The sequence below is a fragment of the Sapajus apella genome, unplaced genomic scaffold (assembly GCF_009761245.1).
Source record: "Sapajus apella isolate SASKATOON/1434 unplaced genomic scaffold, GSC_monkey_1.0 scaffold6, whole genome shotgun sequence".
Taxonomy (NCBI): domain Eukaryota; kingdom Metazoa; phylum Chordata; class Mammalia; order Primates; family Cebidae; genus Sapajus; species Sapajus apella.
The window spans coordinates 20206039-20220478 of record NW_022436946.1 but is presented as its reverse complement, the minus strand read 5'-3'; the positions used below and the strand labels follow the sequence as shown (position 1 = coordinate 20220478).

Here is a 14440-nt window from a genome sequence, read left to right as displayed (position 1 = left end):
TAAAACCCAGTCACTGATTTGATCACATTTAATTCTTCAGCCCCCAAAATATTGGTCAGACTTTGGTAGGTATTCAATAAATATATTTTGAATAATAATAATGGAAGGAAGGAAAGAAATAATGGAAGACCACTACAGTAGGAACCACAGTCTTTTTTTTTTTTTTTTTTTGAGAGAGGCTTTTTCTATCACTCAGGCTGGAGTGCAGTGACGTGATCTCAGCTCACTGCAACCTCCATCTCTGGCTTCAAAGAGTTCTCCTGCCTCAGCCTCCCGAGGAGCTGGGACTACAGGAGTGCACTACCACACTCAACTAATTTTTATATTTTTAGTAGAGATGAGGTTTTTCCATGTTGACCAGGCTGGTCTCAAACTCCTAAAGTGATCTGTCCGCCTCGGCCTCCCGAAGCATTGGGATTACAGACATGAACCACCGCTCCCAGCCAGAACCATAGTCTGTTAAAAAGTACGTGGACTGTAGGTCAGATACACTGGGGTTTCTCCCCCAGTTCATCACTGGCAAGTGTGTGACATTGGCTTGTTATTTTCTGAGTTTGGTTCTACTCATCTACAGATAAAGTTTCATAAGGGATTTGAATTCTGAACATGTATAAAATTCTTAATATTAAGTGCTGTGTGTGCTCAATAGATAACACTTTCTCTCCTACTTCTCCCCATGAGAAAGCCTGCATTGTAGATTTTTGGACAATTCCCGGAGAAATCATGAGGTATGACTCTCTCACCTGCAGAATCACAGCAAAGGATCCATCCTACCAATAAGCAGTTCCCTTTGAAATTGCCTATATGTATGAAACTCTCCAGTTCAAGTGAAAACCTCTGAGGATACGCAGGAATGTGTTGTGCTTCTGAGATTTTTACATTTGTTTTACAGAGGGAAGTTTACATTAGTTGAACATAGTTAGGAAACATGTAGTCTACTGGAGTAGAACACATTGTATTCTGAACAATTGAGCAGTCCTCATACTTGGGCTTTCTTCCCAGTTCTTGTGCTATTTTCCCAGACAGCAAATTAATTAAATGGCCTTTGGCCATGACTCTTTGCTGTGAGTCAGCTTTTCTCTCATTTAAAGTGTAGAGATAGGGGGGATTTAATTAGCCCAATGCCTGGCACACTGCATGCACTCAGTAAATGTTTGTTGAGTATTCGAGTTATCTCTACATGAAGGTCACTTTTGCTATTACTATTAATTTATGAGCAGATCAGTAATTTTTGTGCTGATAATATTGACAGTGAACAAGCACTTAAAAGAAAAGTTAACTCACAATTTAAAGGGATGTAGCATGAGAATTCAGATAGTCAACAACCTATTTCGAACATATTCACTATTCTTCTAAAGTCCTAAGGCTGTAATTCTACACATGAAGCTCAGATGATTCTGAGATAGGGACTGCAGCAACTATCTGGATATTTGCCTGCAATGAATGTGTGTGTGTGTGTGTGTGTGTGTGTGTGTGTAAGCCCCGACTAAATATAGAGTCCTCATTCTTTGTGTAAGCTACTTAAGAGAAACGATTTTATAGTTTAATTTTTATCTCTTCAGTAGAAGTTATTCGTGCTAGTTTAATCCCAAATCTATACATAAATTATGAACAGTTTAAAAACCCCTTAAAAATAAGTTTTTAAAAACTATTTTTCCTGAAATAATGTTTTTACTGACCTTGAAAAATTTTCTTATGTGTTGTCATGCTCAGCATTTCTTACTGATGACGTACGTGGTGATGATGGCAGCGTGCAGAAAAAGCTTGAGGAAATACACACGGTGCTGATATTTGACTAAAATGAATGTAGCACTCATTCATAATTGTAATTTAATTGTTAAGTAAAAATCTGATTTTCCACTATCATTCCCTTAAGGCTGGCTCGTTACAGGCCCAAAGCCTGTGTGAATTTACACAGCTGCTTTGAGGCTTTGCGTATTTCCTTGTTTCAGAATCTTTGATTTTTTTTTTAAAGGGGTATTTTTACACTGAAGTAAAACACAACTATTAACACTAGCCTCAGGGGAAAAAGAAACTAACAAACCTACAGCTTGAAATGTTTCAATACTTTGCCTTTAAAATTTTGCACATCCTTCAGAAGTTACGAAAATAAAATCCACCCCCCGGAAAAAAAAATTGAGAACAAACTGTCATGATTTCAGAAAATGATAGCAGACGTGCAGGTGTTAATACCAGAGAGCTTACCTCTAAATAAATGGTGCCTTCAAAACAGCCACTATTTACATGTTTTAGAATCCTTTCTTGGGCATGGGTGCCTTTATATTGCCCAATTACCACAAGATGCAAGCCGTGCAGCAGAATGTTTGCAGTATGGTTCCCAGCCAAAAGTGAAACAAGTTGCCCACTGACAGAGAGGCCATTTATAGAACATATTCATTTACACCAGTGCTAGGCAGCAACTGAAAGGCAATGCAAAGAAGCAATTTCTCTTTACCTTGCTTGGAGCAAGTCTGACCTGGAGAGCCATGTACACATCCTACGTCAAGGAGGTGATGAAAGCCCCAGTCCTTATAGTGATGACATCTGGAAGAAGACACAATTGTCACTGTGAGCTTTTCAATTACTCCTGGAGACTAAGTGTGAGACGCAGTAGTACAGGATGATTGGATTACGCAAAACGAGACAGATGCCATCTGTGAGCCATGCGTAAGCTGCTGAGTGCCAAAATGAACATCCTTAATAAACGACTGAGTTTCATACCATTTGTAGTTTGGTCAGATTTGAAAGATGAGTTGATTGTTTTTAGATAGTGCTGCAAATAGGCAGGGACTTGGAATCCTCTCTGGCTGTATGAGTAATAACTGTCTCATGCTTAAATTAGAAACATGGGTTTTCAGTTAGGTCTTGAGATTGTTTCCAAAGGATGCTGCTGCATTCATGTTGAAGCATGGTCTGCCCTCTCTGTTTCACTCACAAGGCCCCCAGAGTTTGGAGAAAGAAATCGTAAGTTCCCTTCACATCATGGCTAAGAAATGGAAAAATTCTGACTTTTTGTTAGGAAACAAAAGGGGTTCCCATACTCGAAAATAATGGCCATGATACAGTCGGTGGAATGTTTTCAAGAGCTGACAGGAGGCAGTATGGGAGCTCTATGTCTCTCTGTGCCCGAGGCTTCAGAGCTAATCCTTCATTTACAATTCATTCTCTCATCTTTTTACTGGCACCAACTCTATTATTATTTTTATTTTAATTTTTAATTGCTGTGATTACATAGTAGGTGTATATATTTATGGGGTATATGAGATATTGTGATACAGGCATATAATAATGTAATGATCACATCAAGGTAAGTGGGGTTTCCATCACTTCAAGCATTTATTCTTTGTGTTACAAACAATTCAATTACATCCTTTTAGTTATTTGTAATTGTAAAATTAAATTGTTATTGACTGTAGTCACTCTGTTGTGCTATCAAATACTAGATCATACACATTCTTTCTGACTCTTTTTTGCATGTATCAACCATCCCCACTCTCCTCCCACCCTCCCACAACCCTTCTCAGCCTCTGGTAACCATTCTTCTACTTTCCATCTCCATCAGTTCCATTGCTTTAATTTTTAGCGGCCACAAATAGGTGGGAACATACAAAGTTTGTTGTTCTGTGCCTGGCTTATTTCACTTAACATAAAGACTTCCAGTTCCATCCATAGTGTTGCAAATGACAGGATCTCATTCTTTCCTTTAGCTGAAGAGTACTCTATTCTACACCTGTACCACAGTTCTTTATCCACTTGCCTGTTGATGGACACTTAGGTTGTTTCTTAATCTTGGATATTGTGAAACATGCTGCAATATAAATATACATGGGCATGCAGATACCTCTTCAATAGACCGATTTCCATTCTTTGGGGTATATACCCAGCAGTGGGGTTGCTGGATCATATGGTAGTCCTATCTGTGCTCCTTTGAGGAACCTCCAAACTGTTCTCCATAGTGGCTGTACTAATTTACATTCCCACTAGCAGTGTATGAGGGTTTCCCTTTTCTCCAATGACAAATAACCAGCCTTTGTTATTGCCTGTTTTTGGATGAAAACCATTTTAACTGGGGTAAGGTAATATTTCTTTGTAGTTTGATTGGCATTTCTCTGATGATCGTGATGTTGAGCACCTTCTCACATACCTGTTTGCCATTTGTATGTCTTCTGAGAAATGTCTATTCAGAGATTTTGACCATTTCAAAATCATATTATTAGATTTTTTTCTATAGAGTTGTTTGAGCTCCTTATATATTCTGGTTATTAATCCCTTGTCAGATGGGTAGTTGGTGAATATCTTTTTCCCATTCTGCGGATTGGTGTCTTCACTTTGTTGATTATTTTTTTTGCTGTGGCACCAAGTTTAGATGGGAACTTAGCTGTGTGCTGTATTCCTTTTTACATTACAGCATCTTCTTAACCTCTATAAAGAGCACATTCTGCAATACCTACCTGCATACCAAAAGCAAAGGTGAAAACCGTGCCTTCAGCAAGTCCAGGCCTTCATAGTTTTCATCTGAATATGTTATTGAATTTGACATTCATAATGCATATTAATAACACTATCAATGCGCTTTTATTAATGTACCTTAGATAATTCCTTTATTATGTGATTACCCTGTTTTCTGCTTATATTGTGAGTTCTTACAGAGAAAGACTTTTCTGCCTGCTAGTAACATTGTAACAGCTCTCAGTGTCTTCTTCAGATTTTGGCAGATGGACCCTCAGTAAATGCAGATTGTCCAAATGCCATGCCCTGCCCTATTTATAACAGTGATAAACCAGACTTTCGCCTTAAAGAGGGCAGGTGGAGGCCGGGTGCAGTGGCTCATGCCTGTAATCCCACACTTTGGGAGGCCGAGGTGGGCAGGTCACAAGGTCAGGAGTTCGAGACCAGCCTGGCCAACATAGTGAAACCCCATCACTATTAAAAATACAAAAAAATTAGCTGGGAATTGTGGCAGGCACCTGTAATCCCAGCAACTCGGGAGGCTTAGGCAGGAGAATTGCTTGAGCCTGTGAGGTGGAGGTTGCAGTGAGCTGACATCATATTATTCCACTCCAGCCCCAGGTGACAGTGCAATACTCCATCTCAAAAAATAAATAAATAAATACATAAAGAGGGCAGGTGGAGCTTCCTGGGAGTCGAAGCATAGCATAAACAGAGGACTTGTGCCTGACTCACTCTACTCCCAACAGAGTGCTTTGTGCACAACTCAGATGCCTTCTGAATTACTCAGGTAAACAGTAACCACCCAAAAACTATCCTCCCAGGAATTTGGCACCATACATAGAGAACCAATACTCCAGCAACTCTAATGGGTAAAATACTGAAAAATACTAATTTTCTACAATTACATAGGAAAAATATTTGATGGCCAATAGTCTAGTGGGTAGAGATTATGTGTATATGTATATTTACATCTATAATAAGCATCTTTTTTTTTCATCAGAGGCACCACATTGGATTTAAGCATCAGCTTTTGAACTACTACTGTGATCTATTGTGAGAATAAGGCATGAGGCATATACATACACATTCAGCAACTCCCATTCTGCTTTCCAAGTCTGTCATTAGACTGATGAAATATTTACATGTGTAGGTTTTATATGTATATGTGTGTATATATATTGTGTGTACGTATACTCATTCAGCACATACTTAAGGTAGTTAAAGAACAAAATACATAAAACTCTTCACATTCTTGAGTTGTGAATTGTGCTCCTTGATATTTTATCATGTTTTAAATTATTTTCAGTCCCTTGTATAATTTGTACCCAGAGTTCTTTGTTTGTTAAAACCTGACTCAGCTACTTCCTTCATGATAGAGACATTGAGAAACTTCAAGGTACTAAAGAAACATTTTCAAGATTGTAGCACATAATTTAAAATTTCTTCTTGATAAAATCAAAGGAGAAAATGAGCTCAGATCCGCAATTACTAATCCAAATCATCAGGGCCAGATAGGTTTCCAATTTCAGAAAACTTTGAATTTTAGTCAGATAATAGTATCCTTATAGTACATTATATCACATGTCCAAGTGATCTAGAGCTTCCCTCTATAGTCAAACATTGTTTGAGCAGCAAAATGTATAAACATTTGCCACAAGTGGGATAAACAAAAACTAAATAATTTTGTCAATTTGGTTTCATCACCAAATTCATTAAGGTCTGGTAATATATTCTGTCACCCTAGGATTATAAAAACTTTCCACAGATTTTTAGGTTTTCCAATTCACAAAAGGAGTAGTGGACAAATATAGATTAATTATAGTAATCTACAGATTGGTATTGATAATAGAACTCTTGCTAAATTAAACTAAATTCGGCCTAAAGTAGCCTCTGTACAGAACAAACTTCAGACTAACTTAAGAACATATTCTTAAAACAAGTGGCTGAGCCTCAGCCAATCACAGCAGCTGAGCTTTGGCCCATCACAGACTGCCAACCAATCAGAGCATGTCTGTATCAGGCAAATGCTGAGCTGTAACCAATCAAACTGTTTCTGCATGTCATTTCCTTCTCCCATGTAATAGTGCCTGCTGATGTTGGGTGGGGTTCTCTGAAACTCTCCTGGTTCTGAGGGCTGCCCAATACATGAATTATTCTTTCCTCAAATAAACTCTGCTAAATTTAATTTAGCTAAAGATTTTCTTTTAAAACTGTAAATATAATTTTAAATGATGTGGTAAAAATAAAGATGCTGTGTTAACAAAGTCAATTTGTCCTCAAGAAATTAAAAAGTAAAATCTTTGCCCCCAGTGCCAGCACAAAATAAGAGATTTCTTATGATGCTTTCTGCTCCCTTATAGCTGGCTTTGCTTTGGAAGTCTGATGGTGCATATTTTTAGTTTTACTGATTCTCTCTAACCCATTTCTTCCCTTCAGGGCCTTCTACCACATCTATTGTTCACTGCCTTTTTGAAATTGAATTATTCTATGGAATATCACTAAATCATACAAATATTAAGAACACATGGACTCTATTTTATTGCAGGGAGCCATGAAAATAATGGTCAAAGTTGGGGTAATTTTTTAAATCGGTTTACAGCTTTCATGGAATTTCCTTTAGGTTTAGGTCCATGTTAAAGCAAAGATACATGTATACACATATGAGCACATGCTGATTTCACTGCTTCATATTGAGTAATAAATTGTGTCTTGAATGTTAAAGGCACAATAAGGAGCAGTGCCCTATATGGTAACGAATGGCACAGCATCAAAAAACAGTTGGCATGGATGACTAGGTATGAATATCCAAACCATTATTAGATAGTAGTTTCCATACTTTCTCCCATAAACCTAAACCAGGGTTACCAGTGACTGCAAATGTGGACACTTGAGTCTTAGTATCTCATTTTACCTACTTTTAAGCAAGTTGACCATGTGCTGCATCTTATCATAGGTAGTAGAGAGTAAAGGATCATCATTAAGAGGATATAGAAAAGATCTGGTGATATACATTGTATTTGGAAAGAAACATACAAGTTAGAGCAATCCAATACCGTGATCACAGAGAAAAATAAACATTGAAAGACAAAGTTAGAGCCTGAATTTGAGGAATATGAATTGTATCTTCAATAGGAAGAGAAAATAGAGTGGAGAGAAGGAAAGAGAGGTCATTCAGTTAAGAGAACTACAAAGTGCAAAGGAAGTGAGAACAGGCAGTGAGATACGCTTTGTTAGAGAATGAGGAATAAGACTAATGCAGGGGTGGAATGTTCATTGGTGAAGGCCTCAAAGGACAAAAGGGGCATTGTGTTCTGGTTCAAAACAGCACTGTTCTTGAGTAGCAGCATGGAAGACAAAATCAGCAAATGTGAAAAATTATTTTAACAGCAATATAGGATAGGAGACTACGAAGTGGATATATATTGCCTGATTGAAAAGGCTTGAAGTTTGATTTTGGGGCCTAGAATAACTGAGAAAAATTAGATTTTTAAGAATGCCTTGGAAAGGACAGCCTTCTTGGTGAGAAACTGAAGAAGGGAGAATAAGGAAGAACAAAAATAACTTCAAGATTTTGATGCCAACAAATTAAGGGGCTCACAGTGCTATTGATAAGAATAGGTTAGGAAAACAGGAAATGAGAAGCAAACTGTGGGATTCAACACATTAACTTTCAGGGTCAGTCCATACTTCAGTGGGCATCGGAATTACCTGGAGACTTTCTGCAACACAGATGGAAGGGCCTCAAAATGGAGTTTCTGATTCATTTGTTTGCACTTCTGAGTACCACATTTTGAGAAGCGCTTATTTAAATTATGTCTTCTAAGACAATTAATGATGATTGAAGGTGGAGATGGAGGTCTGAACCAACGACAGAAGTATGAGAATTTTCTATACCCAGGCTATTGTTTAAATTTTGTTCTGGAAATTTCTGACTTACAGAACTTTCTATCATTTTGATACCTTCCATCAACTGTTTCCTTAATTATATGCTCACATTGAAGTGAAATGAATGTTCATTCTTGGCAGTTGGGAGTAAAAAGGACTGAAAGTTTAAGAAATAAAAACATTCTGAAAATAGACAATGAGTGTATAAGGGAAGATCAGAGCATAGCTTTTGAAGGATGCAACAGAAAGAGAACCAGGAGGGAACTGCAATCAGACATTATGTGATAATGGGAAAAAAGACGCTAGGTACTTGACAATCTACTCTAAAAATTTCTTCTCACTCTCTGCAGAGATGGAAAAAGGTGGAAATTTAAAAGGAAAAGTTAATAAGTCTAGTTTGTATTTTAATTATTGTCAAGTACCCAGGTGCTTAAATGAAGGGTTTCATGTACATATAAATTACTTCTGTGCCCTAGCATATTTGTAGAAATCTAAATGAGATGTTGTTCCATTTAAAATTTAAATAAATCCCTTGAGAAAATGCCAACCAGACTGCTTCAACTAGAAGCCAATGCATAAACATGTATTTGTTATTTACTTGTTAACGTGTTCCGTATCTTGACGTATGTATTCCGGTGGTTTTTTTTTTTTTTTTTTTTTTGCATGAAAACTGAAGTCCTGTGTAATGTGATTTGATGACCCTAAAATGATGTTTAGAAAAGTAAGCAAACAATATTGTAGGAGATGCAGTCTATACCATTTATACAAAGTCTCCCCCAACCTCTTCAGAAATAACAGTTACAAAGTGATTCTCCACTGTTCCCAAAGGATTCAGACATGTCTGAACTTATACTTTTTACAAAATGGCAGGCTCATATCCCTGCACCTCACTGTTAAAGGATGATTCAGTGGAGGGGAGTTTGCTTGAGACTCCAGAGCCCAGAGGGTGATTAAGGGGCAAATGGCTTTGTTTAGCAGGCTCAAGCTGAGTGTGTCAGCTTTGGTTCTGGCAAGGCAGCTGCTGGCAGGAATGTTCAGCCATTTCACATTCTCTATATCCTGATTGGAACTTACCTCTTATAAGAATGATTTGAAGTTAAAATGAAGTTGGGGAAAGTTCAAGCAATCCTTAACACTTAAAAATGTGCAGTTTCCAGGCTCCGACTCGGCAAAAATTTGACTAAAGCCAGATTTATATGTGTGTGTGTGTGTGTGTGTGTGTGTGTGTGTGTGTATGATGCCCATAGGGTTTCTTGGACATAAAATTGTTTTTTGAAAACAACAATATGATGAGTTAAGAGTGAATGAATCAGAAACATACGGATTAAATTTTCCCTGAAATTTGCATGGATTTGGAAGTCATGGAGAAAAGGGCACTTGGCAAGATGTATTTGGGATTTTACTGAACCAAAAACATTTGAGAAATTATCTGAGGTTCTTGGGTGGATGCAAAACTGTGCCAATTTTTTTTTCATTTTTACAGACAGTTCTAAACTAAAAAAAGAAATAAAAGTCACCTAATTATAATTTAATGAAGATGTGGAATACTGCTTGTACAGCAACTACCAAGCTTCATGGATAAGCATGGGTTTTCTAAGGGATAGGGCTGAGGGCGTTTAAGAACAAAGATAATCAAACACGAGCATTTGTTTCACAAACTGCAAATAAATGCTCAATGCCCAAAGATACAGCAGGAGTACAACCTGATGCTGTGGAGAAAATGTTTCATTTGCTGGCCGTTTTTTTCCCTCAACCTAAATGAAACGAAACTAAACAACAACAATAACTAAAATATCACTTAAAGAAAACACATAGTGATGCTTATGTGTATGCATTATGAGGGTTTTTGTTTGTTTTGGTATATAACATGTCTACAGCAGGATACATTTGGTGGTGTGACCATGGGGGGACCTTCTGGGACTTCTTGAATCAGGTAAGACAGAGCCAGGTTTATACTAATTTTGGTGCTTTAGCAAGTAAAAGTAAGCTTCAAGTTGCTTTATAAGCACGTACAAGGTTATTAACAAAATGACATATGAAGAAAACATATACTTTTAAAAAACCTCAGTTCTATTGTTTTTATTGTACTAAATATTGTTCAGCACTAGCTGAACTAGCAAAGATGAAATAGCAAAGATCTTTGTTTAACATTTTTCCCATCCCTTTTTTTTCTGGTGGATCAAAAGCTAGCATCCTATTCATATAGGATCCTATTCAATAACTATATTCATGTAATAGCTTAGAAAGTAGCTATAAAGAGATTTTCTAAATAGTCACTTTTTAGTGTTTAGTTGAAAAGGAAGGTAGAGAAGAGGAATGGAATACATGGTGAGAGCTTTTATAGGGTTGGATAAGTATGATAATCTTTGTAGTATTAATCCATGGATCTAAAATTTAAACATAAAATGGACATATGCAAGAATATCAGAAACCTTAGCTTACTCAGAATTTGCTCTTGACCCTGGGTAAGTGAATTCACTGTTTTTTACTTTGCTGTTGGGTTCTACTTCTCAAAAGGAAGGATCATTTCAGCAGAAAACGTATCATAAGCACTTCTAGGTAATAAGCTAATAATAGGAGCAGTTTTTAAGTGAAATCTGAGCTGAACTGGGGAGTCATTTATAGATCCTGTTAGGTGTGCACATTTTTACTTGGGCAAACTAAATTAGCTGTATAAATAACATTTAAAATATTTGAAAGTCAGCCTCTTGGACCTTTTACCTCTGACAATATCCTGTCAATGCAGGGAAGGATAACTTGGAGAGGGTAAACAGCTGTGTACAAGTGGATGAGTTTACTCAGAAGATGGTAAGAAATCCAAGATATGGATGTTTGATTTCTATGTTTTTCTGTAGAGAAAATATCATATCTATCTGAAGGGGATAGGCCTTCATGTTGGCAGACAGGAAGTCCTGAGACCTCTGTGAATTTCCAAATTTGAATGCCACCATTAAACACTATTTTCTTACAAAACAAAAGCAAAACCACAAGTAAACATCTATGCACCTCTTTAGACACATGGTGATTTATTTCTCTCACCTACAAGTGCATTTTTACTAGCTCTGATATTTGCTGTATCAATTTTTCAATCTGCTTTTACTTATTTTCATACAGAACACACAAGGGAGCTCAGTTGTCTCGTAGAGTGGAGCCATTGTAATACAATTCAATAGATCATAGAGTTCTATTTTTATGGCTAAGAGCCATTAATTTCTTATACTAGTTACTTCATCTTCCCTTCCATCTTTGGCCTTAACAATTGTCTTTCTTTCCAGGGCCTGTTTTTTAAATAAGAGCAATTTTGTCTCATTGCCAGATTTACTGCATGTGCCATATTACGGAGGGAAAAGAAACTGCTCCAGCATGTGGGCATTGAATGAATGAATGAATGAATGCCTCTCACCTTAGTGAGGTGACCAGTTCTTATGGATGAGCTCCAGAGCATAAGGAACTCAAACTTAAGCCTCAGCCTGAGACTCACTTCCTTCAGGGTGTTTTCCAATACTCTTTCCCACCTCAACTCATTCACCTTAGTTAGTGCATCTACCTGTGTGTTTCTATGGAACCTTGCACATTGTCCATCATAGCTCTTGTCACTTTCCATTGTGATTGCCTATTTACTTATCTTTATGCCCACCAGACTATAAAACCTATGAAGGCAGGCATTGTGTCTAACCTGGATTGTTAATTTCTATAATCTAAGCACACAGAAAATGCCCAAGACACACACACACACACACACACACACACACACACACACACACGTGCATGCACATATTATGTATGTGTAGACACACACATCCATACATATATTAACAGATGAATAAATGGATCATGGGCTACATTCAGATATATACAGTCCTTTATTTTAAGTGGAATATGGTACCTACTAAGAACTATATACATTTGAAGGTGTTGAAACATGAATAGTAGAATAGCAAGAGTGTGCAAAAGTTCAACAACAAACTTAAACATGATAGATTTCCAGACCAGAGAGATTTAAACGACATTTTAAAGTGTACTTTTTCTTTTTTTTTTTTTTTTTTTGAGACGAAGTTTCGCTCTTGTTACCCAGGCTGGAGTGCAATGGCGCGATCTCGGCTCACCGCAACCTCCGCCTCCCGGGTTCAGGCAATTCTCCTGCCCCAGCCTTCTGAGTCGCCAGGATTACAGGCATGCGCCATCATGCCCAGCTAATTTTTTGTATTTTTAGTAGAGACGGGGTTTCACCATGTTGACCAGGATGGTCTCGATCTCTTGACCTCATGATCCACCCGCCTCGGCCTCCCACAGTGCTGGGATTACAGGCTTGAGCCACCGTGCCCGGCCACTTTTTCTTAAAGAAGCCATACATTCCCTCATTTTACACAATCTTCAGTTTTCTTTCATTCCTCAGCATTGAATACACTGTTGACTGCTTTAGATCTATTTAACAGACAAACCAACTGAAGCTAAAAATTGTTCTTTTCAGCATGCCTAACGATATCCATCTTTGTCTTGACATACCACGTTTATGAAGCCCACAGTTTTTATCATTAATACCATTTTCATTTTTCCAATTCTTATTGTTTTACAAAATAAGAAGAGAAAGGGCAGTAAAGACTAAAATGAGTGTATAAACAGAGCTGTGCAGGCCAGAAAGGTGACAGTGCCAAAAAAGAGCTGAGGTTTGGCAGACAGCTTCCCCACATGCAATCCATCAAGTTGCTCTGGCCCTTCCTCCAAAGTGTACCTTGCATATATCAGCTTCTCTCATTTTCTATTACTATCTCCATGGTCAGGCCACCATCATCCTTCCCTACACTACTCTATCAGTCTCCTAACAACTCGCTGCTTTTACTTTTGCTGCCATATAATAACCATTTACCACAAAGCAGCCAGAAGCAGTTTCATATATAAATCAAATCACTGGTTTCAAATGTTCATTGGCTTCTTAGTGCTTTAAAAGAAAAAAAAAAGATTCTGGTTTTTTATTTTCTCATATAAAGATTTCCCTGCCTGGACTGGTTGAATTATCTGACGTCATTTGACAAGCACACTCTTCTGCGCATCGCACACTTTTGTGTACATTTCTTCCACCACTGGCCTTTGCTGCGTCCCAAGCACTGCAAACTGTTTTCCGCCTTGTGTGGCCTTTACTCTCTGTTGCTTCTGTCTGATGCTCTTCCTCTCATCTCTGTCACCCCTTTCAAATCTCAGGTTATCTGTCCTCTCAAACAGCCATCCAGTGCCACCAACATACCATTTTATTTTACATCTCTGCACAGAGCTTATTGCTCTTTAATAATTTTTTTCTTTTTTATTTATTGTCACTTTCCCTAAAAGAATGAAGCCCTTTGAGAGCAGGGGTCTTATGACTCTTGGAGGATGTTGAAGCTCTTGGTTAATGGGTAGTTCCCTTATTATTATTATTTTTTAATAAATCAAAAGCTGATTACAACATTCACAAGAAAATTATGTCAGGAAGATACCAGATGCTAACAAACTCCCTTTGTCCATGAGATTGCTTTTTTTCTGAATACACAGGCTAATGGGAAAGATCGAATGTATATGAGGTAGTGCAAAAATCCCTGCACACATAGTAAAGGGTAATGGGGGTGGAAACACAGAGCGGAACGTGTGAAAACACTTAACACAATCCCCAACACATATTAGGCACCAAAAGCTGTTCATTGGCTTATATATTTATCACTTATTATTTGTTAATCCCCAAATTTATTCACTCACCAGGTCTAGCTCACCAATCCCAAGAGGAGCTGCGGTTATTGATTATAAAATTTACTTCTTATGCCTCTCTACATGCAGCCAGAGAGGAATAAGAAGTAAATCCACCGAAGCAATTAAAGTCTAGAAAAGCTGGACCTAGAACTGGCTGCTTTGCAGCCTTGCAATGTTACGTAGCAACAAAACCAACAAGAAACTTTAATGGCTCAGAACTGAATACATTCAACAGAAATTTTTCTAAGAGAGATTTGATAGTTGATTGCTGGACAACTAAGCATGTGCTTGATCTTAGAATCACTATTGATTTTCAGTTCTCTTAAAAGTGAGAATTAATTCATGAATTTGCTAACGATGAAGACCTTTAAATAATATTGTAGTT

The 14440-nt window shown here is 37.6% G+C and overlaps 1 protein-coding gene across 5 annotated transcripts in view; it reads right to left on the bottom strand.

Annotated features, from left to right (window-relative positions):
* The window catches only part of TMEM244 (transmembrane protein 244), a 32840-nt gene extending 29999 nt beyond the window's left edge, over positions 1 to 2841 (bottom strand). For 2 of the 5 annotated variants that reach the window (XM_032274821.1, XM_032274820.1), the window contains exon 1: positions 2456 to 2712. In XM_032274821.1, the coding sequence (XP_032130712.1) occupies positions 2456 to 2488 (33 nt within the window). In that variant the 5' untranslated portion in view covers positions 2489 to 2712. The other 3 variants (XM_032274819.1, XM_032274822.1, XM_032274823.1) reach the window with 3 other exon arrangements.
* Positions 2842 to 14440: the final 11599 nt, after the last annotated feature.